Here is a 25,809-nt window from a genome sequence, read left to right on the forward strand (position 1 = left end):
CCTTCCATGATCTGGCCCCAACCCTGCCTATCCCATTTTCTACATTCTGAGCATCAGTAAAACCAGACTGTTTAGCTGCTTGTGCTTAGCCTATACTGACCCTCCGTCATGCCTCTGCTCTACTGCTTGCTTGCTCTGTCTTTGGGGCGGGAAGGGCATGGTAGGATTATGGTTACCCCTTAGGTGTGTCATGGATGGTAAATGACATCTTGGGAGAACAGTGTTTAGCATGGTGAAAGTGAAAGTGAAGTCGCTCAGTCGTGTCCAACTCTTTGCGACCCCATGGACTGCAGCCTATCAGGCTCCTCCGTCCATGGGATTTTCCAGGCAAGAGTGCTGGAGTGGATTGCCATTTCCTTCTCCAGGGGGTCTTCCCAACCCAGGAATCGAACCCGGGTCTCCCGCATTGCAGGCAGACGCTTTACCGTCTGAGCCACCAGCATGGTACTTAATGTATATTAAGTGCTCAGTAAATGTTAACTGTCCCTGACATGACCAATATTATCAGCGTTCTTACCACTCATCTCTCTACATGGATTACCCATCCCCACCGCCTGCATATCCAAATTCTCCTCATCACTCAAGATTCTACTCAAAGGCTCCCTTGTTGCTGTTGTTCAGTCACTCAGTCATGTCCAGCTCTTTGCGACCCCGTGGACTGCAGCACGCCAGGCTTCCCTGTCTTTCACTGTCTCCCAGAGTTTGCTCAAACTCAAGTTCATTGAGTCGATGATGCCGCAAATCCTTTAAAAAGTTTTTCTCCCTCCTCAAAACTTCTTCAGCATTTCACTTCTGTACAAATCCAATAACACTTTCTTCTTTATTTTCTATTGATTAATAGTATACATTCTTAATCTCTCTTTGCAGACTTGAAGCCCTTGGAGGGCAGGGACCAAGTCTGTATTTCTGGCTGTGACTATATCTCTGTGGATGGCAGATAACAGTTATTGGTTGAAGAAATCATTCCATGGCTAAGGGTCTGGGAGCACTGCTTGTTTAGCAGCATTATCTGCTGACAATGCTTCAGATACCAGAAACATTGCCCTTGTGGCATTTACCACTTTTCATTATCTTCACCAAATATTACTGAAACAATATTAAGATTGGGAGCTCTAGGGATTCTCAGGTCCTGGAAGTCTTGGCAGATGTCGGCCCATCTGGTTTGCTGTACATGTGGTGGGAGGAAGCAAGGCATCTCCTATGGCTTCTGAATGCTGCCACCTCAGGGTGGGTTCCAGTGTAGAGATCAACCACTCTTCCAACCACTGCTCCCCTTCCCCATGCCTTCTAGACCTGGAGGAAGATGACACTAGGGCTTTCTCTGCCTGAGGTAGGAAGCACTGCTGTTTGTAGCTACTCCCAGAGACACAAATGCATAGAGACCGTGGCTTTTTATGCTGACTAAGAAAACAAGAATATATTTCTTTTGAGAGGATTACATGAGAAGGCAATGGAAGCAATAACTCCTGGCCCTCATTTACCATTTCCAGAGTCAGAATTTTTTTTAATTAATTTTTTAATGGAAGGATAATTGCTTTATAGAATTTTGTTGTTTTCTCTCAAACCTCAACATGAATCAACCAAAAATATACATATGTTCCCTCCCTTTTGAACCTCCTTCCCATCTCCCTCCCCATCCCACCCCTCTAGGTTGATACAGAGCCCCTGTTTAAGTTTCCTGAGCCATACAGCAAATTCCCGTTGGCTATCCATTTTACATATGGTAATGTAAGTCCAAATAGGAAAAGGAGTACGTCAAGGATGTATATTGTCACCCTGCTTATTTAACTTATATGCAGAGAACATCATGAGAAATGCTGGGCTGGAAGAAGCACAAGCTGGAATCAAGATTGCCGGGAGAAATATCAATAACCTCAGATATGCAGATGACACCACTCTTATGGCAGAAAGTGAAGAGGAACTCAAAAGCCTCTTGATGAAAGTGAAAGAGGAGAGTGAAAAAGTTGGCTTAAAGCTCAACATTCAGAAAACGAAGATCATGGCATCCAGTCCCATCACTGCATGGGAAATAGATGGGGAAACAGTGGAAACAGTGTCAGACTTTATTTTTGGGGGCTCCAAAATCACTGCAGATGATGACTACAGCCATGAAATTAAAAGACGCTTACTCCTTGGAAGAAAACTTATGACCAACCTAGATAGCATATTCAAAAGCAGAGACATTACTTTGCCAACAAAGGTCCGTCTAGTCAAGGCTATGGTTTTTCCAGTGGTCGTGTATGAATGTGAGAGTTGGACTGTGAAGAAAGCTGAGTGCCGAAGAATTGATGCTTTTGAACTGTGGTGTTGGAGAAGACTCTTGAGAGTCCCTTGGACTGCAAGGAGATCCAACCAGTCCATTCTGAAGGAGATCAGCCCTGGGATTTCTTTGGAAGGAATGATGCTAAAGCTGAAACTCCAGTACTTTGGCCACCTCATGCAAAGAGTTGACTCATTGGAAAAGACTCTGATGCTGCGAGGGATTGGGGGCAGGAGGAGAAGGGGACGACAGAGGATGAGATTGATGGATGGCATCACTGACTAGATTGACATGAGTCTGAGTGAACTCTGGGAGGTGGTGATGGACACGGAGGCGTGGCGTGCTGAGATTCATGGGGTTGCAAAGAATTGGACATGACTGAGCAACTGAACTGAACTGAACTGAATGTAAGTTTCCACGTTCCTCTCCCTACATCTCACCCTCTCCTCCCCGCTTCTCATGTCCATAAGGCTAATCTCTATGTCTGTTTCTCCATTGCTGCCCTGCAAATAAATTCTTTGGTATCATCTTTCTACTTCTACTACTACTACTACTACTACTACTAAGTCGCTTCAGTCGTGTCCGACTCTGTGTGACCCCGTAGACGGCAGCCCACCAGGCTCCCCCATCCCTGGGATTCTCCAGGCAAGAACACTGGAGTGGGTTGCCATTTCCTTCTCCAATGCATGAAAGTGAAAAGAGAAAGTGAAGTCGCTCTGTCGTGTCTGACTCTTAGTGACCCCATGGACTGCAGCCTACCAGGCTCCTCCGTCCATGGGATTTTCCAGGCAAGAGTACTGGAGTGGGGTGCCATTGCCTTCTCTGATCATCTTTGTAGACTCCATATATATATGCATTAGTATACAATATTTATCTTTCTCTTTCTGACTTACTTCACTCTGTATAGGCTCTAGGTTCATCTACACCATTAGAACTGCAGAGTCAGAAATTTCTGACATACAATCAGTGTTCACTGAAGAGGTAAAAACAGAGTCTTGATTCCTAATTCAAATTCCTTCTGCTAAATGGGCAGCCTCTTGGGAAGCAGATTGGAGAAAACTCAAATGATTGAATCAAGGCATGTAAGTTTGTCTCAGTTTTTTAAAATCTTTTGGCCATACCATGGGTCATGTGGGATCTTAGTCCTCCCACCAGGGGTCAAATTCATGCCCCCTGCATTGCAAGCGGACAACCTTAACCACTGGACCACCAGGAAAGTCCTGTCCAAGTTTTAAGAAAGATTTTTCACTGACAGCACATAAGTGGCAACACCTTAACTCAGTCTGCTTAGAGAACTCTTACATGAAGCGACTGAACAGCAGGCTTTGCTCAGCATTTGTAGGTGGACTGAATGAGATATTCATCTAAAGCGCTTTCAAATGTAAGCTGAATCATGAATTATTAAGACAAATGAAGCTGGTTACCTGACAGGTGGACTGCTGGCTGGGGTCTTCTGAATTTGACGGAGAGGCAAAGGCTTAAACATACCCTTTAGTTTTAGGAAGGTGTTTTGGTATCGAAGATATTCCTTATTCTCATTGCTTTCCTTTGTACTTTGTTTCAAAGGAAATTTTGCTGTTGAGATTCTTCTTCTGACCACTTTTTGTGGAAACTTGGGCATTTTGCAAATATGTCGGGTTTCTATTCCTAAAACATAAACAGAATATACTTTACTGCTTAGTGAACCTAGGTCACTATAGGTGGAGCTATATGGACTAAGTTGGCTGAAATAATCTGGACACTCCTTCACCCATTTACAGAATTGTCTTTCTGTTGGTTCTTTTATTTTAAATGCACTACGTGGTCTGTTCAGAGAATATATAGCATCTATGTAATAAACAAAGAAAATTTTAGGTTATCAACAGATCTGATCCATAGGAGAGATTGTCTGTACTTACCTTGTACCAGCTAATGTGCTAAGTACTGTAAATACATAATCCCATTGAATGAAGTACCTTCACGAGGTACTCTTTTTTTATGATATCACAGGTAAGTCCAAGTCCACTCAGCTAGAAAGAGGCAGAACCAGGCTTTGAGCATAGCTATTTAATTCTGAAAGTTGTACCATAGGATTAGACATAGTGCTTCACAAATTTTTCTCATCAAATCAAAAATTGTAGACTATAAACCCCTATATATAATAGATCATTATCATAGAAATATGATATAAAAAGAAAGTATGATGTATTTGTATGGCACACAGTGGTAAAATTACTAGGCTCCTTGCAGGTGGAGTCAACAATCTGAGGGGCTCAATCACCCCAGCCCAGCTGGCTGCCCGAGGGCTGAGGGGTTCCATTTTTCAATTTCTGTGTTAAACATCTGTGGCACATCCTTTGGGGAACTCTGCTATATACTATGCATGTGTGCATGCTAAGGTGCTTCAGTTGTGTCCGACTCTTTGAGACCCCATGGACTGTAGCCCGCCAGGCCCCTCTGTCCTTGGGATTCTCTAGGCAAGAATACTGGAGTGGGTTGCCATGCCCTCCTCCAGGGGATCTTCCCAGCCCAGGGATCGAACTCACATCTCTTATGTCTCCTATTGGCAAGCAGGTTCTTTACCACTAGTGCCACGGGGGAAGCCCACTATATACCACAGTAGGTAGCAAATCACCTCCTCAAATGGAGAAGCTTGCCTTTTAGATTTAGCATACTGTTGATGCTCATCACTCACAAATTCTATATTTGTGAATTTGCCTACTTGCTAAAACATATTTATAACTCCAAATCAGTATCTGTTGCACTTCTGTGGTCAGAGTGACATGGAGAGTGGTAAAACTTTTTGATGGCTTCATGCATGTTCCCAGCTGAGATTAAACAAGGTGATGCTTTGCTTCTTGTTTCCCTGCTCATACTGTAAACCAGTGTCCTTTACATGGTCTATTTTGTGCCACGTTTTGCACATTTTTATGCCTTTTGTTGGTGATTTTGCCGTTTAAAATCACCTGCAAGCTTAGTACTGAAGTGCTGTTTACTATTCCAAAGTGCAAGAAGGTTGCTATGTGCCTTCATGATAAAATGCTTGTGTTACTGTTCAGGCATGGTTCATAGAGCTGTTGACCATAGGTTCACTTAATATATCAACAGTATGTATTTAATAAGGTGTCTTTATACAGAAACACATATAATGTAGATTATATATTGATCAGTTGAAAATATTGTGACCAGAAGCTTTCAAGAAGCTTGCTCTCTGTTTCCCCAGGAGTGGCAGTTTGATATCACTAATTCAGTATTGGTAGAGATGCTACAGAATCTAACTACCATGTATAATGAGAATCCACTGCGTTATGTCACCAGTCAAGAATTGAAACAGTGACAGGTAATCAGAAACTGTCTCCAAATACAAGCTGTGAGTTGCCATTACAGCAGCACATGCCAATGTGAGGACATGAGCCCCTTTCAACATAGCAAGTTAACAAAAGACATTAGCAAGAACAGAGGTTTGGGTGGAGAGATTGAGTGGTGATGGTTGAGGAGCAAAAGTACTTTCTGATTCAAAAAATGAATATGAAAGCACCTTCCTTTATGAAAACACATAAGTTGGCCAAAAAGATTATCTTTTCCAAAAAGGAAGGAAATAAAAATTAAGGTTGGCTCCTTTGATTTTCTTACAATGGCAGATCACCTGGATCTGTGTTAAGGATCTATAGTGTATAGCACTTCCAGTTTACAAACTCACCCCTTGGGAAACCTTGGAAGGAAGAGGCATTTAAATGTTAGTCTGCTAGAAGTCTGAATGATGGAAATGGATTATGTGGAACAACACAACGGATTCTATAACTGACCTAAGGCAAATCTGTAGTGATCAAGCCATTGAAGTAGGATATGCTTGGCCTTTGTCTGTAGTCCTCTCAATTTAATAATGGCCACCACGTCAGACATAGGGCTTATGTCCATTACTGGATCAAATGTAGCTATATCCACTGAGTCTGTTAAACTTGAAGGCTTCAAAACAAGAAATGTTATATATGTTTATTAAAAAGAGAGAGGCAGTTTGATAATTTATATAATTATCAAACATCGGATCATTCATTTACTCGTTCATTCATTCAGTAGGTTGTCCAACAAACGTTTTCCTAGTGTCATTTACAGGCCAGGCACTAGGAAAGAAACAAGGACTAAAGATATCTATCTATTTATCTATACATATATGTCATGTTCCCTTGTGAATATGTGACACTGACACTGTTCCCTTGACACTGTTCCCTTGAATTACACATTTTAAAATTATTAAAGGGTAAATATCATGTTATAGGGTAAATATTATGTTATATATATTCTAGCACAACAAAAAATGAGGGAAGAAAAAGCCATGTTCTCTAGGAGCTCATAGTCAGCTCAGAAGAACTAGACAGATAGACACTAGGGTAGAGCACAAAGACTATGTTATCAAAAGTCCAGAGTGTTTTGAGCACGAAAATTTACCACTTGCAATACTGAGTCATTTAGCAGAAGAAAGTTTCAAAGTAAATAATAAGGCATTAAACTTTAAAATAGATAGTAGTATATATGATCTGTTCACAATGAATTTGGATATATTAGAGTAGATACTTAGGTTTGGATGAGTTTATGTGACTAGGAAAATTGCTAACATTTCAGTTTTATATACATCCATTATGTATTAGTCACTCAGTTGTATCCAACTCTTTGAAACCCCATGGACTGTAGCCTGCCAGGCTTCACAGAATACTCCATGCAAGAATACTGGAGTGAGTAGCCATTTCCTTCTCCAGGAGATCTTCTTGAACTTGGGTCTCCTACATTGCAGGCAGATTCCTTGCCATCTAAGCCACCAGGGTATACATAATTAGAGAAAGAATTAGAGAAACATTTATGTATAAAACATATGCATAACTGAAATCATTATCCAGGTGTAATTTGCACAATTTGAGTGTATTATGACAGGGACAGGTGAAGATATGAGAGATATTCTGAACACAAGAAGAATGTGAAGAAGGGAGAGAATTCAAAGACCCATAAGGAGAATAATGAAGTAGACGGTGAGGTTTTGAGGAATTTGGTCTACAGAAATCAGGCAATAAAGATGAACCTGGGAAAAAAACAACCTTATCTGAAGGATTCAGACTTGAACTCTCTTGTCATGATGACTCTAAAAAGGACTTAGAGAACCCATTTGAAAGCTTGATAAAAATTACCCCAAAAATGCATGTCTTAGGTCCTGAGCCTCAGCCTCAAAAATAAGGAGATGCTGGATAAATAATCCCCAGAAAAGTTTAGAATTTAAATAAGGAAATAAAGTAAATCAAAGCTTTAATGTGTATAAAGCAATTTTGAATCACTGGGATACTCGTGTATTTGTTATGCTTGCAATATTAAAGCTATTTTGGTAAATTAGAGAATCTGAGAGATTCCTCTTGGGCTTTCAGTTTAAACTGAGTTGACTGATTTTATACCTGTGATTATTAAGTTTAAAAGTTCAATATAATTTAACTAAGTTCAAAACTATAATTGGAATATTTAAGAGAATTTGAGATTCTCCCCAAATTTAATTTATTTGCTTTATAAAAGTTAAAAACTAGAGAATATTTTGTTTGAGTATAAATATGCATTTGAGGTACTTAGGAGCAAAATATATAAAAATACACACACTTTAAAATATATAAGGGATTGTTATTCATTGAGTTGTATATAAGTCATTGTTAAAGGAAGTTTAATCAGTTCAGTTTGAGTTAATCAAATATTAATCAAGAAAAAAGGAGACAGTTGTTATTTTAGTAGAGTTTAAAATAGAATAAATAGGTTTTTATTGACTTTTAAACTTAACAAAAACTGGGTGTTTAATGGTCACTCCAAAAAAATTAGTTTTAATTTCAACACTAAAGTGATTGCATTTTTCTATTTACAAAAATTTCTTGGGTATTAAAAACCTCCACATTGATTCCTTGCTTTCTTAAAGCCTCTCCCCATTACATGTTTACTAAGTTGGTTAATCACTACCAAAGAGAATTTCTTTTAAGTTTTTAATAGAATGAAATTGACATAGATTTATGTGTCTTCTTTGCGAGCTTGTTTGGAGGTTCTAGCAGGGGAGCGCAGCTACTCGTATACCCTTGACCGAAGACCGGTCCTCCTCTAGCGGGGATGGTCGTCCTCTTCGACCGACCGAGCGCGCAGCTTCGGTAGGGACACACATGGAGCGGTGAGGGAGGAAGGGGACACCCGCCTAGCCAGCCAGATCAGCTGAATCAACCCTGGCGATCAATGGGGTGACAGATGTCGCAACCAGATCGCCCTCACATCCTATGTGTCTTCTTTGAAGAAATGTCTATTCAGATCTTTCCCCCAATTAAAAAATTGGTTTATTCATCTTTTTATTATTTAGTTGTAAGCGTTCTTTATATTCTAAGTCCCTTATCAGATATATGATTTACAAATATTTTCTTCCATTCTTTAAGATGCCTTTTACTTTCTTGATGATATTTTTTCCAACACAAACATTTTAAATTTTGATCAAGTCCAATTGATCTGTTTTTTAATTTCTTTTTTCACTTGTGCTTTTGCTGTTGTATCTAAGAAATTATTGCCTAATCCAATATCATGAAGATTTACACCAATGTTTTTTTCTTTCTTTTAGCTCTATTATTTAGTTATATAAAGTAAGGACCAGATCCAACTTCCTTCTGTTGCATATGGATTATCCAGTTTCCCAGCACCATTTTTGGAAAAGACCATTCTTTAATTGCCTTGGAAGTGTGGCCAGAGTTTTTTATTAAGAAAAAAACTTCATCTCCTCACATTTCCATAGGAGGGTCCTTCGTATCCTCTCTTCAAGAAATCTCATGAGGGTGGGCGTGTCTTGTTCCTTCTTCCATCCCCTCATTCTCTCACATGGGAGGATACAATTTAGCTAATGCAAGAGCAGACGATGGTTACTTAACCTGACCACATTCTCCAAAGCGGCACCTTTTCAACAGTTTTTAGGATATGTTGTTCAGACAATTGTTGGGATTACAATGAAAAAGATTTTGTTAAAGCAGAGTAACAGAAAGACCCTGAAATAAACAGGGAAGGCACAAGAAGATTTCCGTTTAAATATCTTCTCCCACAGTAGCCAAGAAGTGCAGGTGAGACTCTGCCACACTGGACCACCTTTCCTTATTTGGGTCAGAACATAGTTTGCTCTTGCCGACCACTTGCTCATACGTAGCATGAGTTTGCCCTGCATATGCTATTCCCGTGTGACAAAACCACCAATAGATGTGTCTCCACTCCTTGTTCCCATTTCCCAGCTTGCGCTTTGATGGACAGGGTTACTAGTTTTTTTCCATTAGGGGAAGGATTTAGGAAACTCCACTTTGGCCTCAGATTCGAGCTATCTTCTCCAATCCACCTCTACCTAGGAGGACTTTCAGTAATAGATGCCTTGATTTCTTTTTTTATTTTTAAAATTTATTTATTTATTGGTTGCCCTGAGTCTTTGTTGCCCTCGGGCTTTCTCTAGGTGTGGCACGAGGGTACTATTTTCTGTTGTGTGCAGGCTTCTCACTGTGGTGGCTTCTCTTGTGGAGCACAGGCTCTAGGCACACAAGCTTCAGTAACTGCAGCGTGCAGGCTCCGTAGTTGCGGCGCTCAGGCTCTACAGTGTGGGCTCAGTAGTTGTGGAGCACAGGCTTAGTTGCTCCCCGGCCTGTGGAATCTTCCAAGACCAGGGATCGAACCTGTGTCTCTTGCATTGGCAGGTGGATTCCTATCCACTGCACCACCAGGGAAGTCTCAGTGCCTTGACTTCTATTTGGCTTCTTATCCCTGTTTGGAATCAGATTCAAAAAGGAGGAAGAAAAAGGGGTTTCCCTAGTGACTCAGATAGTAAAGAATCTGCCTGCAATGCAAGAGACCTGGATTCAAACCCTGGGTCAAGACGATCTCCAGAAGAAGGGAATGGCAACCTACTCCAGTATTCTTGCCTGGAAAATCCCATGGATAGAGGAGTCTTTTGGGCTACAGTCTATGAGGTTGCAAAGAGTTAGACACAACTGAGTGACTAGGCATACATACACACACACACACACACACACACACACACACTTCCACTACAGGGGATACATGTTCAATTCCTGGTCATGGAACTAAGATCTCATATGCCACTTGGCACAGTCAAAAAAATTAAAATAAGTAAATAAAAGAGGAAGAAAGAGCAATAGGCACTTCCAGCTTACCAACATTTTTATGTCATTCAGTTACAAGTTATGTGTTATACAAAGTTGTATTTCTGTTTCATTTTTCACCGGGCTTTTTTGGTTCAGTTGGATTCATACTACTTATTTTATCTTTTTTATATTATTTTAAAATGTATTTATTTATTTTTGGCTGTGATAGGTCTTCCTTGCTCAATAGTAGATTTATTACAATTGTTGGTGTTTTGGTATGCTAAAATTAGCTCATCAACTATTCCTGTGAAAACAAATTATCAGGAAGAAATGAAACAACAAAAAACCTTCTTTGAAATTGCATGCTTTAACATTCTTCTTTGGAAATAAAGTACAAAGAAAATATGAAACATCTAAAAAGCAAAGAATCCATCTTTAATAATGATTTTTAAAAGTAAGTTGTCACAGTTGAGAAGATTCTTGCTCGCACAACCTTGAACATTTATTTTTGAGGGGAAGGGAAAACTGCTGATTGTAGGAGTTTTCAGAAGTTACAAAAAGGGACTCTGATAATTACTTTGTGCTATTTGTGAATTCAAGAGATAAATGTCCATTTTTATTAAGGATATAGCACAAGAAGCCTTTTCATGCCCTGTGGAGAAGGAGTCCTCATCCTAAATCTGAAAGAAGTGAATATAAATTACAGCACTCACACCTTCAGAACTGCATCACATTAAAAATATAATTTTTTTCTGATTTGGTTTCTGTTAGTATTATCCATATTGTTTTTACCTTTGTGAGTCCTTTACACATTTCAAAAAATTTTTTCGTATTTCTAAAGTAATATATTCAACACAAAAAATAGGCAGTCTTTTAAAATACACAAATAAGAATATATTTTTCTTTTCTTTTTTGGTTGCATGGCATTCGAGATCTTAGTTCCCCCATCAGGGATCAAACCCACGCCCCCTTCATCAGAAGTGTGGAGTCTTAACTTTTGGACCACCAGGGAAGTCCCAAGAATATATTTTTCTTTGAACAAAAGTGGAATCAAACAGTACATGCTGTTTTGTCATCTACTTGCCCGCTAACAGGCACTTACCACATTCTATGAACACAAGAGGGTTTTCTTTTGTGATATTACTTCCCTTAGGAACTAAAGACCATGCATATGGGGAAAAAAAGTAAATTCCTTATATTGGAAAACTGTGACTGTAAGTATATTTCAGTCAGTTTGTAAATACTAAAAGGAGCATCATTTATAAATATTGTTTTATATTAAATAACTAAAAAATGATCACCAGTTTAACAGTGCCAAGATCTCTTGACAACTTAAACACTGAAGATTATCCCACTCAGTGATAGAAGCTGTAGAGGCCTGGACCAGAGTGCATGGATTTGCCTTCTTCCATCTGGGGCTTCACTGGTGGCTCAGATGGTAAAGCGTCCACCCGCAATGAGAGAGACCCAGGTTCAATCCCTGGGTTGGGAAGATCCCCTGGAGAAGGAAATGGCAACCCACTCCAGTGTTCTTGCCTGGAGAATCCCATGGACAGAGGACCCTGATAGGCTACAGTCCATGGGGTCACAAAGAGTCGGACACGACCGAGTGACTTCACTTTTCACTTTCATCTGAGACAGAAACCAGCAAAGGCCTTCTTACATGGCATCAGATGCAGAGGTGTGGAAATTATGGGGAAGGAAAGGTACTTCAGAAGAATGTAGCAGAGCAAATAGAGGGAAATAGGGTTTGGGGTTCACAGAAAAGAAATCGTGTCTTCTGAATGTAAGCTTGCCAGATTGTTTCCTCCCAAAATAACTACAGAACCAAACCTATGGGGATGCTGTTAAGTCTGCCACAGTGAGGAAGAAGGAGAATTTGAGGACCACTGTCATGGCAATCTGGGGATCAGAAAGCTCATCAATGCAGAGTGAGGCATTTAAGTGGTTTGACATGTAAGAAGTTAAGCAGTCTAGAAAACTTTGAGAGCTGGGGTCTAAAACACCCCTCTTCTTTCATACCAAACTAATCCAAAGCATAAGCAAATGCCAACAATAACACAAGAATCTCTATGTACAGTATTCAGATATCTGTTCCTCAACTTATTGTAATCAGGATTCTACTTCAATCTGTCCCTGAAATGGCTCTTGTTGAAGTCACTACTGATCCCCATAGAGACAAACCCAATGGGTACTTTTTACTTCTTATTTGCTTGGCCTCCCTGAAAGGCTCACTCTGTTACCACTCCCTCATCTGGAAACTCTTTCTCTTTATTTTGTGCGTAGTTTTCAATTTCAGGAAATAAAATCCTCTCCAGCTATTTTGTATATAGTTATAAAATCCCTGAAAGAGCAGAAGTGGCAATCTCTAGCTGCTCCCAGAACACCAAACTGACCGGCCAGGGAGGCTGTGGCCTCTGCCACATCAGGAAGGTGCATTCAGGGAACTGCCACCAGGCTGTTGGGCTCAGGAGCAGTGAACTGATACTGTATCCTTGGGACCTGGAAGCTGCCACAGTTACATCTCAGTATCCATGACTGGATGATGCAGCACTATTGTGGGAAATCCCAATTTCTTCATGATTTTGCTTGCCTAAGCAAGAAGAAGGTTTTCCCTTATTTCCATCTTCCAAATTTCACATTAATGCATCTAACTGATGATGTTAATCCAGAAATCCATCTGCCAGGGTGTCTGGAAATAGTTTTCAGCTTTCCAACCCCTGTAGTACAATACAGCGAGAGGGGAACGGACACAGAACTCATCGTGTCCACATAGTTCTCCTCCTACCTGGTTACCAGACTGTTAAGTGTTGGCTTACTTGCCCTCTTCTTTCCTTATTCTACCTACTCTTCCTTAGTGATTTGTTCTTCATCTCAACACATAAGCCAGAAAACAGTCCTATGACTTCTGCCTCCCAATTAACTTGTACTCTCATCTATTTTCCATCCTCACTACTTTAGTCCAGTCTACAATATCTTGGCTAGATTAGTGCAGTAATCTTATGACTGATCTCCCCACATGATACACTCAAATATGTCCCCAGAGATAATTGGTATAGAAAAGTTCTCAACCCAAGTGAATACATTTTCCTTTTGGACATTCAGAAATGTGCATGGGCCTTTGACTGATGGCATAACAGGCACTTATTGATAGTTTGTAGGGACAAGGGATGTGTTTTGAAATATTCTAGGGGGTACTGCATAACTAAGCTGCTGCTGCTGCTGCTAAGTTGCTTCATTCGTGTCCGACTCTGCGACCCGATAGACGGCAGCCCACCAGGCTCCCCTGTCCCTGGGATTCTCCAGGCAAGAACACTGGAGTGGTTTGCCATTTCCTTTTCCAATGCATGAAAGTGAAAAGTGAAAAGTGAAAGGGAAGTTGTTCAGTCGTGTCTGACTCTTAGCGACCCCATGGACTGCAGCCTGCCAGGCTTCTCCGTCCATGGGATTTTCCAGGCAAGAGTACTGGAGTGGGGTGCCATTGCCTTCTCTGAACCAAGAGCTGCTGCTGCTAAGTCGTGTCAGTCATGTCCGACTCTGTGCGACCCCATAGACGGCAGCCCAACAGGCTCCTCTGTCCCTGGGATTCTCCAGGTAAGAATACTGGAATGGGTTGCCATTTCCTTCTCCAATGCATGAAACTGAAAAGTAAAAGTGAAGTCGCTCAAACATGTCCAAGTCTTAGTGACCCCATGGACTGTAGCCCATCAGGCTCCTCCGTCCATAGGATTCTCCAGGCAAGAGTACTGGAGTGGGGTGCCATTGCCTTCTCTGAACCAGAGCTATCTGGTCCCAAATGCCATTTAGTGCTCTCTCTAGAAACGAGGGTTCATAGATGCAGGATTGCATGGACACTAAATTTCGAAAAATGTTGGAAACGAAAACAAATTGTAAACTTTAAATTTCACTGAGTAGGTATATCAAACAAAATTACCACCATCTTTTTCCACCATTGTTTTATGAGGGAAGATAATTTTTTTAAATGTGCATACAAATGTTTATTTTGGCTTTAATCATAATAGCCAAACACTGAAAACGAATGTCCACTGGTGAAAGGACATTCAAATGGTCCACTCAAATGTCCACCTGGTGAAAGGGTCAAGTGTGGTATACCCATACAAGACAATACCACTCGCCCATACAAAGGGAGAAACAGATATATACAGTAACGTGGATGACTCTCAGATACATTAAACTGATCAAAAGTAGCCAGAAGGAAAAGAGTGCCTACTGGTTCTTGTGTGAACGACTCTCCCTACATGAAACACTAGAAATACATATCTAATTAACAGTGACAGAAAGAACTGACTATCTGCGGCCAGGAACAGGGAGAACTGACTGGAAAGGGGCACATGGGAACCTTTAGGTGTGTTAGAAATTATATCTTAATTGTGATGGTGGTGGTTACACAGGTTATACGTTTGTCAAAACTCATCAGGTATAAACTTAAAGTGCATGATTTTACTGTAAATAAATAATTTTTCAATAAAGTTGATTTTTAAAAAGTTAAATATAACCACCCTCATGCCCATTAGGATGGCAACTATTTTTTTTCTTAAAAGAAAAAGTGGTGGTGAGGATATACAGAGAAATTGGAACACTTGTATACTGGTGGTAGGAACGGAACATAGTGCAACAGCTGTGGGAAACTGTAGGGTAATTCCTCAAACACTTAAAAATAGAATTATCATATGATCCAACAATTCCACTTCTGGGAATATATCTAAAAAAATTGAAAGCAGGAACTTGAAGAGAGATTTGAACACCATTATTCATTGCAGCATTATTCATAATAGCTAAAGTATGGAAATAATCCAAGTGTCTACCGACAGATGAATAGATAAAATATGGCATATGGAATATTATTCAGCCTTAAAAAGGGTGGAATTCTGACACACATGACACAACAAGGAGAGACTTTGAGGACATTATGCTAAGTGAACTTGCTGCTGCTGCTGCTAAGTCGCTTCAGTCGTGTCCGACTCTGTGCGGCCCCATAGACGGCGGCCCACCAGGCTCCCCCATCCCTAGGATTCTCCAGGCAAGAACACTGGAGTGGCTTGCCATTTCCTTCTCCAATACATGCAAGTGAAAAGTGAAAGTGAAGTCGCTCAGTCGTGTTTGACCCTCAGTGACCCTGCAGCCTTCCAGGCTCCTCTGTCCATGGGATTTTCCAGGCAAGAGTACTGGAGTAGGTTGCCATTGCCTTCTTAGACAGTTACAAAAGGACAAACACTGCATAAATCCACTTATATGAGGTACCTAGAGTAATCTAAGTCATAGAGATATATGCCTCCTGCCTCTTGAGAAATCTGTATGCAGGTCAGGAAGCAACAGTTAGAATTGGACATGGAACAACAGACTGGTTCCAAATTGGGAAAGGAGTACATCAAGGCGGTATATTGTCACCCTGCTAATTTAACTTATATGCAGAGTACATCATGCAAAATGCTGGGCTGGATGAAGCACAAGCTAGAATCAAGATTGTCAGGAGAAATATCAATAACCTCAGATATGCAGACGACACCACCCTTATGGCAGAAAGTGAAGAAGAACTAAAGAGCCTCTTGATGAAAGTGAAAGAGGAGAGTGAAAAAGTTGGCTTTAAAACTCAACATTCAGAAAACTAAGATCATGACATCCAGTCCCATCACTTCATGGCAAATAGATGGGAAAATAATGAAAACAGTGAGAGACTTTACTTTTTTGGGCTCCAAAATCATTGCATATGGTGACTGCAGCCATGAAATTAAAAGATCCTTGCTCCTTCGAAGAAAAGCTATGAGCAACCTAGACAGCATACTAAAAAGCAGAGACATTACTTTGCCAATAAAAGTCCATCTAGTCAAGGCTCTGGTTTTTCCAGTAGTCATGTATGGATGTGAGAGTTGGACTATAAAGAAAGCTGAGCACCAAGAATTGATGCTTTTGAACTGTGATATTGGAGAAGACTCTTGAGAGTCCCTTGGACTGTAATGAAATCAAACCAGTCAATCCTCAAGGAAATCAGTCCTGAATATACATTGGAAGGACTGATGCTGAAGCTGAAACTCCAATACTTTGGCCACTTGATACGAAGAACTGACTCATTGGAAAAGACCCTGACGCTAGGAAAGATTGAAGGCAGGAGGAAAAGGCGACAACAAAGGATGAGATGATTGGATGGCATCACCAACTCGATGGACATGAGTTTGAGTAGGCTCTGGGAGTTGGTGATGGACAGGGAAGCCTGGCATGCTGTAGTCCATGAGGTCACAAAGAGTCAGACATGGCTGAGCAGCTGAACTGAAGTCATAGAAATAGAAAGTAGAATGGCAGCTGGCAGAGGCTGGGAGAGGGGAGAAAGGGGGGATTGTTTAATGGGTACATAGTTTCAGTTTGGCAAAATGAAAAAGTTCTGGAGATGGATGGTGGTGATGACAAGGTTGCACAACAATGTGAATGTACTTATGCCACTGAAATGCACATTTAAAAACGGTTAAGATTTTTTTTTTAAAAAGTTAAATACAAAGTTAACAAAAGTTAAAAAAAAAAAAAGTTAAATACAAATAAACGAGTCAGCATACGCTCCTTCCAGATAAATGGGCCTATCTATGTTCAATAGCTGAATTCTTTGGCTCTTTTTCTAAGACTACATCGGAAGAGAAAAAGAACACTAGAATAATATGAAAACCAATGTCATTATTTGCCTGAAATATTAAAATAGTGACTATTTTGCACTTACATCTTTGTTCTGTGTTATGCATTTCATTTGCTTGCACTTCACTTTGTAGGCCTTGAATAGCTTCCTGGCTTCTTCGGACATAGTATTGACATCGTGGAGTGACTGAGAGAGATTGTAAGCTGTTTTCAGGTGACGTGGCTCATAAAACCCAGGGAGGCAAGAAACTTGACATAAAGGCACTATTTATGCAAAATTTATAAAGCTTAAGCATATGTGAAATAACCATGGTAATTTTATTACCATGAGTAACATAGTAACATAGTTTTGATGCCTGTCCCTAAAAATAAAGATATTTTATATGTGTTCATACATGTGCTGTAATATGTGTACCATTAACACAAATGCACTCAAAAATTGAAAAAGTGCCAAAAGTTTTGATCAAAATCAATCAAGCTAGCTCACTGCTTAACTACATGAAATTGGAGATAGTAATGTTTTATCTCACCTCTTGAGAAACAAAAGCTTTAACCTAAAATTCCTCAACAGAGATTTTGTGCAATTGTGAAATGGTTAAGTTATTCTGAGCCATAGATTTAACAATGCTCTAACATCTCCAAGTTCCTTTGGAATGTTTATATGCTTTAAAAAAGTGAACTTAAATTGACTTACTATATTTCACTTTAGAAAAAACAAGTGTCACACCATTTTAAAGAAATCATAGATTATATAAATGCAAGCTGATGCAACTGATTAGGACACCAGGAATTAATTCTCCAAAGCTCAGGAATCACGGCCTTAGAAGAAACAAAGTGTTCTTCTTACTCCTACTTCTACCATTCTAACTTCTCCCCATCTCAAACTTTCAGTTATTTCTCAGATGAGGTCAATGAACAGTCATGGAAGGATTTTTAACTAGCCAAGATGCCAAAATCCTTATTGATTAATAGAAATCACCAGGCAATACTAAACTGAGTCAATACTGTTCTGCTCTGGTCTGTGCTGAGGTGATAACATGAAGACGATTAATGAAACTGCTGGACCTACCGCCTCAGGTAACTGTGGAGGAAAAGGTTTGCATTTCACGGGCGCCAGAGACAGACTTATACTTTGGGGGTGCCATTTGTAGATCAAGGTGATGGCAAAGCGCCCAGAAATCTTCACGGTAATGAACTTATTCACCTAGGGGCAATAGAAAGGATTGTTCATTCCTGCCCAGAATTCTCATTCTCATAATTCAGGTGGAAATCATAGACATTTACATGATGCACAGAAGGAAATTTCAGACCAGTATTCACAAACAGCTTCAGTCTAATTCCATGAAGTCAGAAGTGAGGTGTAGGTTTTGGTACTGCCAATTCATTGGTGCTTGATTTATTGACAGAAGAAAGAGAAGTGGGGAGAAATTATTTGGAATTAATGTAATTATGTCTTATAGAGAAAGATTCGTTTTCAATTGCAAAAATGCTGGGTCGGTTTACAAGTACTTCTGAGCCCTAATTCTAATCTGAGACACAGACGATCTCACCGAAAAGACGCACTTGGTAACAACTGATGCCCTTGATGTTGAGAAAAGTACTTTATGCCTGCCAAGTCCTTAGAAGTTTTATGAGCCTTAATATTATTGTCAAACTTATTAAAGTTGGAGGTATTTTATAAGTGAGAATGGAAAACTAATGACAAATGAACAACTTAAAGCTCAAATGAATATCTGCAGATTTGTAGAGCAAATTTAAAAGGCTTGCTACAGACGAAGTGTCCTTATTGAGTCAGCTGTATTAAGCATGCAAGGACTTGTATTTGGTTACAAGTTATACTCCCTTGTTTCCTGAAGGCTGCCAGCTGGAGTAATTTGAATTGAATAATCTATCCCATTGCAACCCTGAGTTTTTAGAAAAAAAGAGTAAGGAAACCCTGATTCCTGAGTGTCAGGAAGCTTTCACATACAGGCTTACCTGGTACAGTTTCTTTACCTGCTCTTTACTTCCCTAACTTTCTAGAACTGAGCAGACCTCTTTTAAAATAACTGTCTAAATAGTATATATAGGATGATACCATGGATTTTGTAAATTGTGTAGGACAGACCTGGAGGTACTTTTCATGCCTGTCCAGTAGAAATACAATATGACCCACATAAGTAATTTAAAATTTTCTAGTAGTCACATTAAAACGAATAAAGGGCAGGTGAAATTAATTTTAATACTATTTTATAGCCAAATATATTCAAGAATTCACAGTTAAGTATATAATGGTGTAAAAATGATTCGTGATATTTTACATTCTCTATATTGTATCAAGTCTTTGAAATCTTGTGTGTGGTCTACATTCACAGTGTATTTCAAGGGTTGCATAACCACGGATGGCTGTGGCTGCCACACTGGACAGCACAGCTCCATATGTCTGTGGTGCTACTCAGGTTGGCTGTGCAGGACACCACCAGCACAGCATATGCGATTGCCCTGGATGCAAAGTGCAGTCCATGCACACACACACACACACACACATATGCAGTAACTATATGTGAACAGAGAGAGTCTAGCCCAGAAGTTTCAGACTGATAGCTCAGAAATGTTTGGTTTAGTATTCTCAGAGTTTAAGCTAATTGCCAACTTTAAAATATCAGGATATTTCATTAAAAAACCTGAATTTATGACTTCTAAAAAAATCATAAAATATAGCAAGCTTAGACCCACAGTCCCATTTGGCAATAGTCTTCTGGCCCTGCATAAAGGCTGTCCCCTTTAAAATGTTTTTTTAGTAGGCATGAAATGCTTTTATAATAATAGCTTTTTAAAACTACTGCTGCTAAACAAAGACAAATCCATTTTAAAAAGGACCAAGTGAAGTAAAGAACTGAAATAAAAATTTATCAGATCAACTGGCTAGTGTAGACCACTAAACTGAATAATTCAGACCTCTTAATCCTCCTACTCCCAATAGTTTATTTTAGAAACTCAAATTAAATGACTGCTACAGAATGAAAATGATCAAAAGAATGATAAATTGTAAAATAATACCCAAATTTCAACTGGATCGTCAAGTTTTCCCTTTGAAGGCCATATCCATTCTCTCACAGTGGTTCCTTTTTTGCTGAGCATCATGCCTCCATCCTGATTAAACATCATTGATATTACTTGGCTATGAAAAAGACAGAAATGTATCTCATTTAGAACAAAAAAATGGATGGACTCATTGATTTGGCTGAGATGACAGACATCAACAGGTTATAGCTTTTAAGAGTACAGGACTCCCTTCTATCACATTCCTGGTGGGTGGTCACCTTGCCTCTGCCTGAATATCTTCCTTGAAGAGAAGGCTGGTATATACATCTCAGCTGATCAAAATTTCCCTTCTCTGAGACACATCCCCTCCCATTCACCACTCCACATCTAGAGAGTCATGGAAATGGGCCCTCCAGCCATGATTATCACGCCATGTGGTCCCAATGCCTTGGCTCTGGCTGATTGAGTTGGGTGGACAGCTGACATAGAACTGTGTTGCAACTGGATGCAAAAAATACATATACAAAAGGCTATGAGGAAGGTGCTGAGCAGAGTGCACTCAAAGGACTTATAGAAAGCAGTGTGGCTAGGGACTTCCCTGATGGTCCGGTGGCTAAAACTCCTCACTCCCAAAGCAGAGGGGCCAGGTTCAACCCTTGGTCAGGGATCTAGAGCCCCACATGCTGCAACGAAGACTTCTAATGCTGAATTTAAGACTCAGCACAGCCTAAGAAATAAATATTAAAAACAAAAACAATGTGGCTAGAGTCCAGAGTGGTGCAAATAAGGCTGGAGTGATCAGCAGGACTGGATATTCAGGTATTCCTATGCTGTATCTTGAATTTTATCTTACAAGTAACAAATCATATAAGGGTTTAATAACAAAGCAATGAGGTGACATGATCAAACAGATTGGTGAGGAACCAAATAAATGCTGGGTACCAGGTAAGTGGTCATATCAGCGGTCCAGGAGAGAGGATGGCAGCTTGGTCTAGGGCAGGAGTGAGAGAGATGGATACACATGCATATATTCAAGAACCACCTAGATTTGGATAGATAGAATTTGTGTAGTGAGAAACAGGGAGGTGTCAATTTTACCTTCCCTATACTTTATATGTCTATTAATGAAGTCTAGCATTTTATTATATTATCTTTTCTGGATGAATAGCATCACACTATGTGTTCATGTCTAGATCATCTTTGTGTCTTCCTTCTTCTCAGCAATAGCACCTGGCACAGAGAAGAAGTATAAATTGCACTGGTAAAATGGATTCAATTAAACAAATACATAATGGCCAATTATTAAATGCAAGATACTGTTTAGGGACTGTTAGGTGTCAAGGGATGCTCAGCATGAGGTGATCTCACTGCATTCAGGAGATTTTCAGTCTTGTAATTATAATTATCTTGCTAGATTACATTTATTTGGAGCCTACTATGTGCCAAGCCTTAAATACATACTTTTATTTTTACTTATTTATTTATTTTTGGCTGTACCACCCAGCATGTGTAATCTTAGTTCCCTGACTGTGGCAAGAATACACAGAAGAACTGTACAAAAAAGATCTTCATGACCCAGATAATCACAATGGTGTGATCACTCACCTAGAGCCAGACATCCTGGAATGTGAAGTCAAGTGGGCCTTAGGAAGCATCACTATGAACAAAGCTAGTGGAGGTGATGGAATTCCAGTTGAGCTATTTCAAATCCTGAAAGATGATGCTGTGAAAGTGCTGCACTCAATATGCCAGCAAATTTGGAAAACTCAGCAGTGGCCACAGGACTGGAAAAGGTCAGTTTTCATTCCAATCCCAAAGAAAGGCAATGCCAAAGAATGCTCAAACTACCGCACAATTGCACTCATCTCACATGCTAGTAAAGTAATGCTCAACATTCTCCAAGCCAGGCTTCAGCAATATGTGAACCGTGAACTTCCTGATGTTCAAGCTGGTTTTAGAAAAGGCAGAGGAACCAGAGATCAAATTGCCAACATCTGCTGGATCATGGAAAAAGCAAGAGAGTTCCAGAAAAACATCTATGTCTGCTTTATTGACTATGCCAAAGCCTTTGACTATGTGGATCACAATAAACTGTGGAAAATTCTGAAAGAGATGGGAATACCAGACCACCTGACCTGCCTCTTGAGAAATGTGTATGCAGGTCAGGAAGCAACAGTTAGAACTGAACATGGAACAACAGACTGATTCCAAATAGGAAAAGGAGTATGTCAAGGCTATATATTGTCACCCTGCTTATTTAACTTATATGCAGAGTACATCATGAGAAATGCTGGGCTGGAGGAAGCACAGGTTGGAATCGAGATTGCCGGGAGAAATATCAATAACCTCAGATATGCAGATGACACCACCCTTATGGCAGAAAATGAAGAAGAACTAAAGAGCCTGTTGATGAAAGTGAAAGAGGAGAGTGAAAAAGTTGGCTTAAAGCTCAACGTTCAGAAAACTAAGATCATGGCATCCGGTCCCATCACTTCATGGGAAATAGATGGGGAAACAGTGGAAACAGTGTCAGACTTTATTTTTGGGGGCTCCAAAATCACTGCAGATGGTGATTGCAGCCATGAAATTCAGATCAGACCAGATCAGTTACTCAGTCGTGTCTGACTCTTTGCAACCCCATGAATTGCAGCACACCAGGCCTCCTTATCCATCACCAACTTCCGGAGTTCACTCAGACTCACATCCATCGAGTCAGTGATGCCATCCAGCCATCTCATCCTCTGTCGTCCCCTTCTCCTCCTGCCCCCAATCCCTCGCAGCATCAGAGTCTTTTCCAATGAGTCAACTCTTCACATGAGGTGGCCAAAGTACTGGAGTTTCAGCTTTAGCATCATTCCTTCCAAAGAAATCCCAGGGCTGATCTCCTTCAGAATGGACTGGTTGGATCTCCTTGCAGTCCAAGGGACTCTCAAGAGTCTTCTCCAACACCACACTTCAAAAGCATCAATTCTTCGGTGCTCAGCCTTCTTCACAGTCCAACTCTCACATCCATACATGACCACAGGAAAAACCATAGCCTTGACTAGACGGACCTTTGTTGGCAAAGTAATGTCTCTGCTTTTGAATATGCTATCTAGGTTGGTCAGAACTTTCCTTCCAAGGAGTAAGTGTCTTTTAATTTCATGGCTGCAGTCACCATCTGTAGTGATTTTGGAGCCCAGAAAAATAAAGTCTGACACTGCTTCCACTGTTTCCCCATCTATTTCCCATGAAGTGGTGGGACTGGATGCCATGATCTTAGTTTTCTGAACGTTGAGCTTTAAGCCAACTTTTTCACTCTCCTCTTTCACTTTCATCAACAGGCTCTTTAGTTCTTCTTCACTTTCTGCCATAAGGGTGGTGTCATCTGCATATCTGAGGTTATTGATATTTCTCCCGGCAATCTCGATTCCAACTTGTGCTTCCTCCAGCCCAGCATTTCTCATGATGTACTCTGCATATAAGTTAAATAAGCAGGGTGACAATATATAGCCTTGACATACTCCTTTTCCTATTTGGAATCAGTCTGTTGTTCCATGTTCAGTTCTAACTGTTGCTTCCTGACCTGCATACAGATTTCTCAAGAGGCAGGTCAGGTGGTCTGGTATTCCCATCTCTTTCAGAATTTTCCACAGTTTATTGTGATCCACATAGTCAAAGGCTTTGGCATAGTCAATAAAGCAGACATAGATGTTTTTCTGGAACTCTCTTGCTTTTTCCATGATCCAGCAGATGTTGGCAATTTGATCTCTGGTTCCTCTGCCTTTTCTAAAACCAGCTTGAACATCAGGAAGTTCACGGTTCACATATTGCTGAAGCCTGGCTTGGAGAATGTTGAGCATTACTTTACTAGCATGTGAGATGAGTGCAATTGTGCGGTAGTTTGAGCATTCTTTGGCATTGCCTTTCTTTGGGATTGGAATGAAAACTGACCTTTTCCAGTCCTGTGGCCACTGCTGAGTTTTCCAAATTTGCTGGCATATTGAGTGCAGCACTTTCACAGCATCATCTTGCCATGAAATTAAAAGACGCTTATTCCTTGGAAGGAAAGTTATGACCAACCTAGACAGCATATTAAAAAGCAGGGACATCACTTTGCCAACAAAGGTCTGTCTAGTCAAGGCTATAGTTTTCCTAGTAGTCATGTATGGATGTGAGAGTTGGACTATAAAGAAAGCTGAGTGCTGAAGAATTGATGCTTTTGAACTGTGGTGTTGGAGAAGCCTCTTGAGAGTCCCTTGGACTGCAAGGAGATCCAACCAGTCCATTCTAGCGGAGATCAGCCTTGGTTGTTGTTTGGAAGGAATGATGCTAAAGCTGAAACTCCAGTACTTTGGCTACCTCATGCAAAGAGTTGACTCATTGGAAAAGACTCTGATGCTGGGAAAGATTGAGGGCAGGAGGAGAAGGGGACGACAGAGGATGAGATGGTTGGATGGCATTACCGACTCAATGGACATGGGTTTGGGTGGACTCTGGGAGTTGGTGATGGACAGAGAGGCCTGGCGTGCTGAGATTCACGGAGTCGCAAAGAGTCGGACATGACTGAGCAACTGAACTGAACTGAACTGACCAGGGATCAAACCCATGCCCCCTGCATTGGAAGCAGAGTCTTAACTACTGGATAAGGCAGTGTTACATAATGATTACAACCTCTATAGAGCTAGACGGTTAAAGGTATTGAACCTAGCTCTTCCATTTCCTAATTGTATGAACATGGGCATATTTCTCAACCTTTCTGTGGCTCAGTTCCCTTGTCTTAAAATAGCGATAACAATAGCACCCACCTCATAGAGCTGTTGTTTGTTAGTACTAAATGATCTCATATATGTAAAGCACTTCAAACAAAGCTAGACAGCTTGTAAGTTTTCAATAAGTGTTGTTTTTATTAAGTCTCACATAAGTCTCACAAGTCCATTTATAGCCATTATGGTTTCTCTTTCCCAGATGAGAAAACAGAAGCTGAAGGATGTTCACAGAATATCCACAGCCTAATGTGAAGTTCTATAGAGGGGCTCATCATCTAATGAAAGATTAATAGTTCCCTGTATAAAAGAGGTGCTTTTGGCTTAATCAAATGCGCAGTCTAACAAGTGGGCTGGAGGGGCAAATTGACAAAACCAATGAAAAAAGCAGAAATGGAAATCCCACGCCTTGGACACCTAGAGAGCATCGCTTTCTTGAATAGCCTACCCTCTCAGCCTGGGCAACCCAGCCTTGAGCTGTTCTCATTTCTGTGAGGAGTCTCATCATGCAACGTAGGAGGAGCTCTAGCTAAGGCAGCTGTCCCCTGCTGGCACAGTGCTTCCCTGCACACTGAATCCTGGCAGCAAGGGTCCCAGTCCACACTCCTCTCTTACTCATCTTCCTGCTGATGCAAGCTTCTGAGCCTTCTCACCAAGAATCCCCTTTGGTGAGATGACAGATGTGCAAAAGGGGGATTGGTTTAACAAAGGCCTACTATATGGCACAGGGAATTCTGCTTAATGTTGTGTGGCAGTCTGGATGGGAGGGCAGTTTGGAGGAGAATGGATACATGTATGTGTATGGTTGAATCCCTTCACTGTTCACCCGAAAACAAAACCTAACACTGTTTGTTAAATACAAAATAAAAGTTTTTAAAAATTGCAATTACAAAAAAGAAATGTAACATACAACATTTAAGACATATAAAATTTATAAAGCATAAAATGAAGAGCCATATCCACTGCCCAGTTTACTAAATAAAAGATTACCAAAAGTAAAAAAAAAGAAGAGGGAGGGGACTGGTTGAAAAGA

At 40.4% G+C, this 25,809-nt stretch overlaps 1 protein-coding gene across 2 annotated transcripts in view; it reads right to left on the reverse strand.

The window, feature by feature from the left end:
• The window catches only part of LOC112446660 (uncharacterized), a 136,320-nt gene that overhangs the window by 61,444 nt on the left and 49,067 nt on the right, over nt 1-25,809 (reverse strand). The window contains exons 7-11 of one of the 2 annotated variants that reach the window (XM_059886844.1): nt 20,047-20,167; nt 18,077-18,211; nt 17,093-17,230; nt 6,046-6,205; nt 3,685-3,907 (exon numbers count right to left, since the gene is read on the reverse strand). In XM_059886844.1, coding sequence (XP_059742827.1) covers nt 3,685-3,907; nt 6,046-6,205; nt 17,093-17,230; nt 18,077-18,211; nt 20,047-20,167 — 777 coding nt within the window. The remainder of the gene's footprint in view (nt 1-3,684; nt 3,908-6,045; nt 6,206-17,092; nt 17,231-18,076; nt 18,212-20,046; nt 20,168-25,809) is intronic. The other variant, XM_059886843.1, reaches the window with a different exon arrangement.

The sequence above is a fragment of the Bos taurus genome, chromosome 5 (genome assembly GCF_002263795.3).
Source record: "Bos taurus isolate L1 Dominette 01449 registration number 42190680 breed Hereford chromosome 5, ARS-UCD2.0, whole genome shotgun sequence".
Classification (NCBI taxonomy): domain Eukaryota; kingdom Metazoa; phylum Chordata; class Mammalia; order Artiodactyla; family Bovidae; genus Bos; species Bos taurus.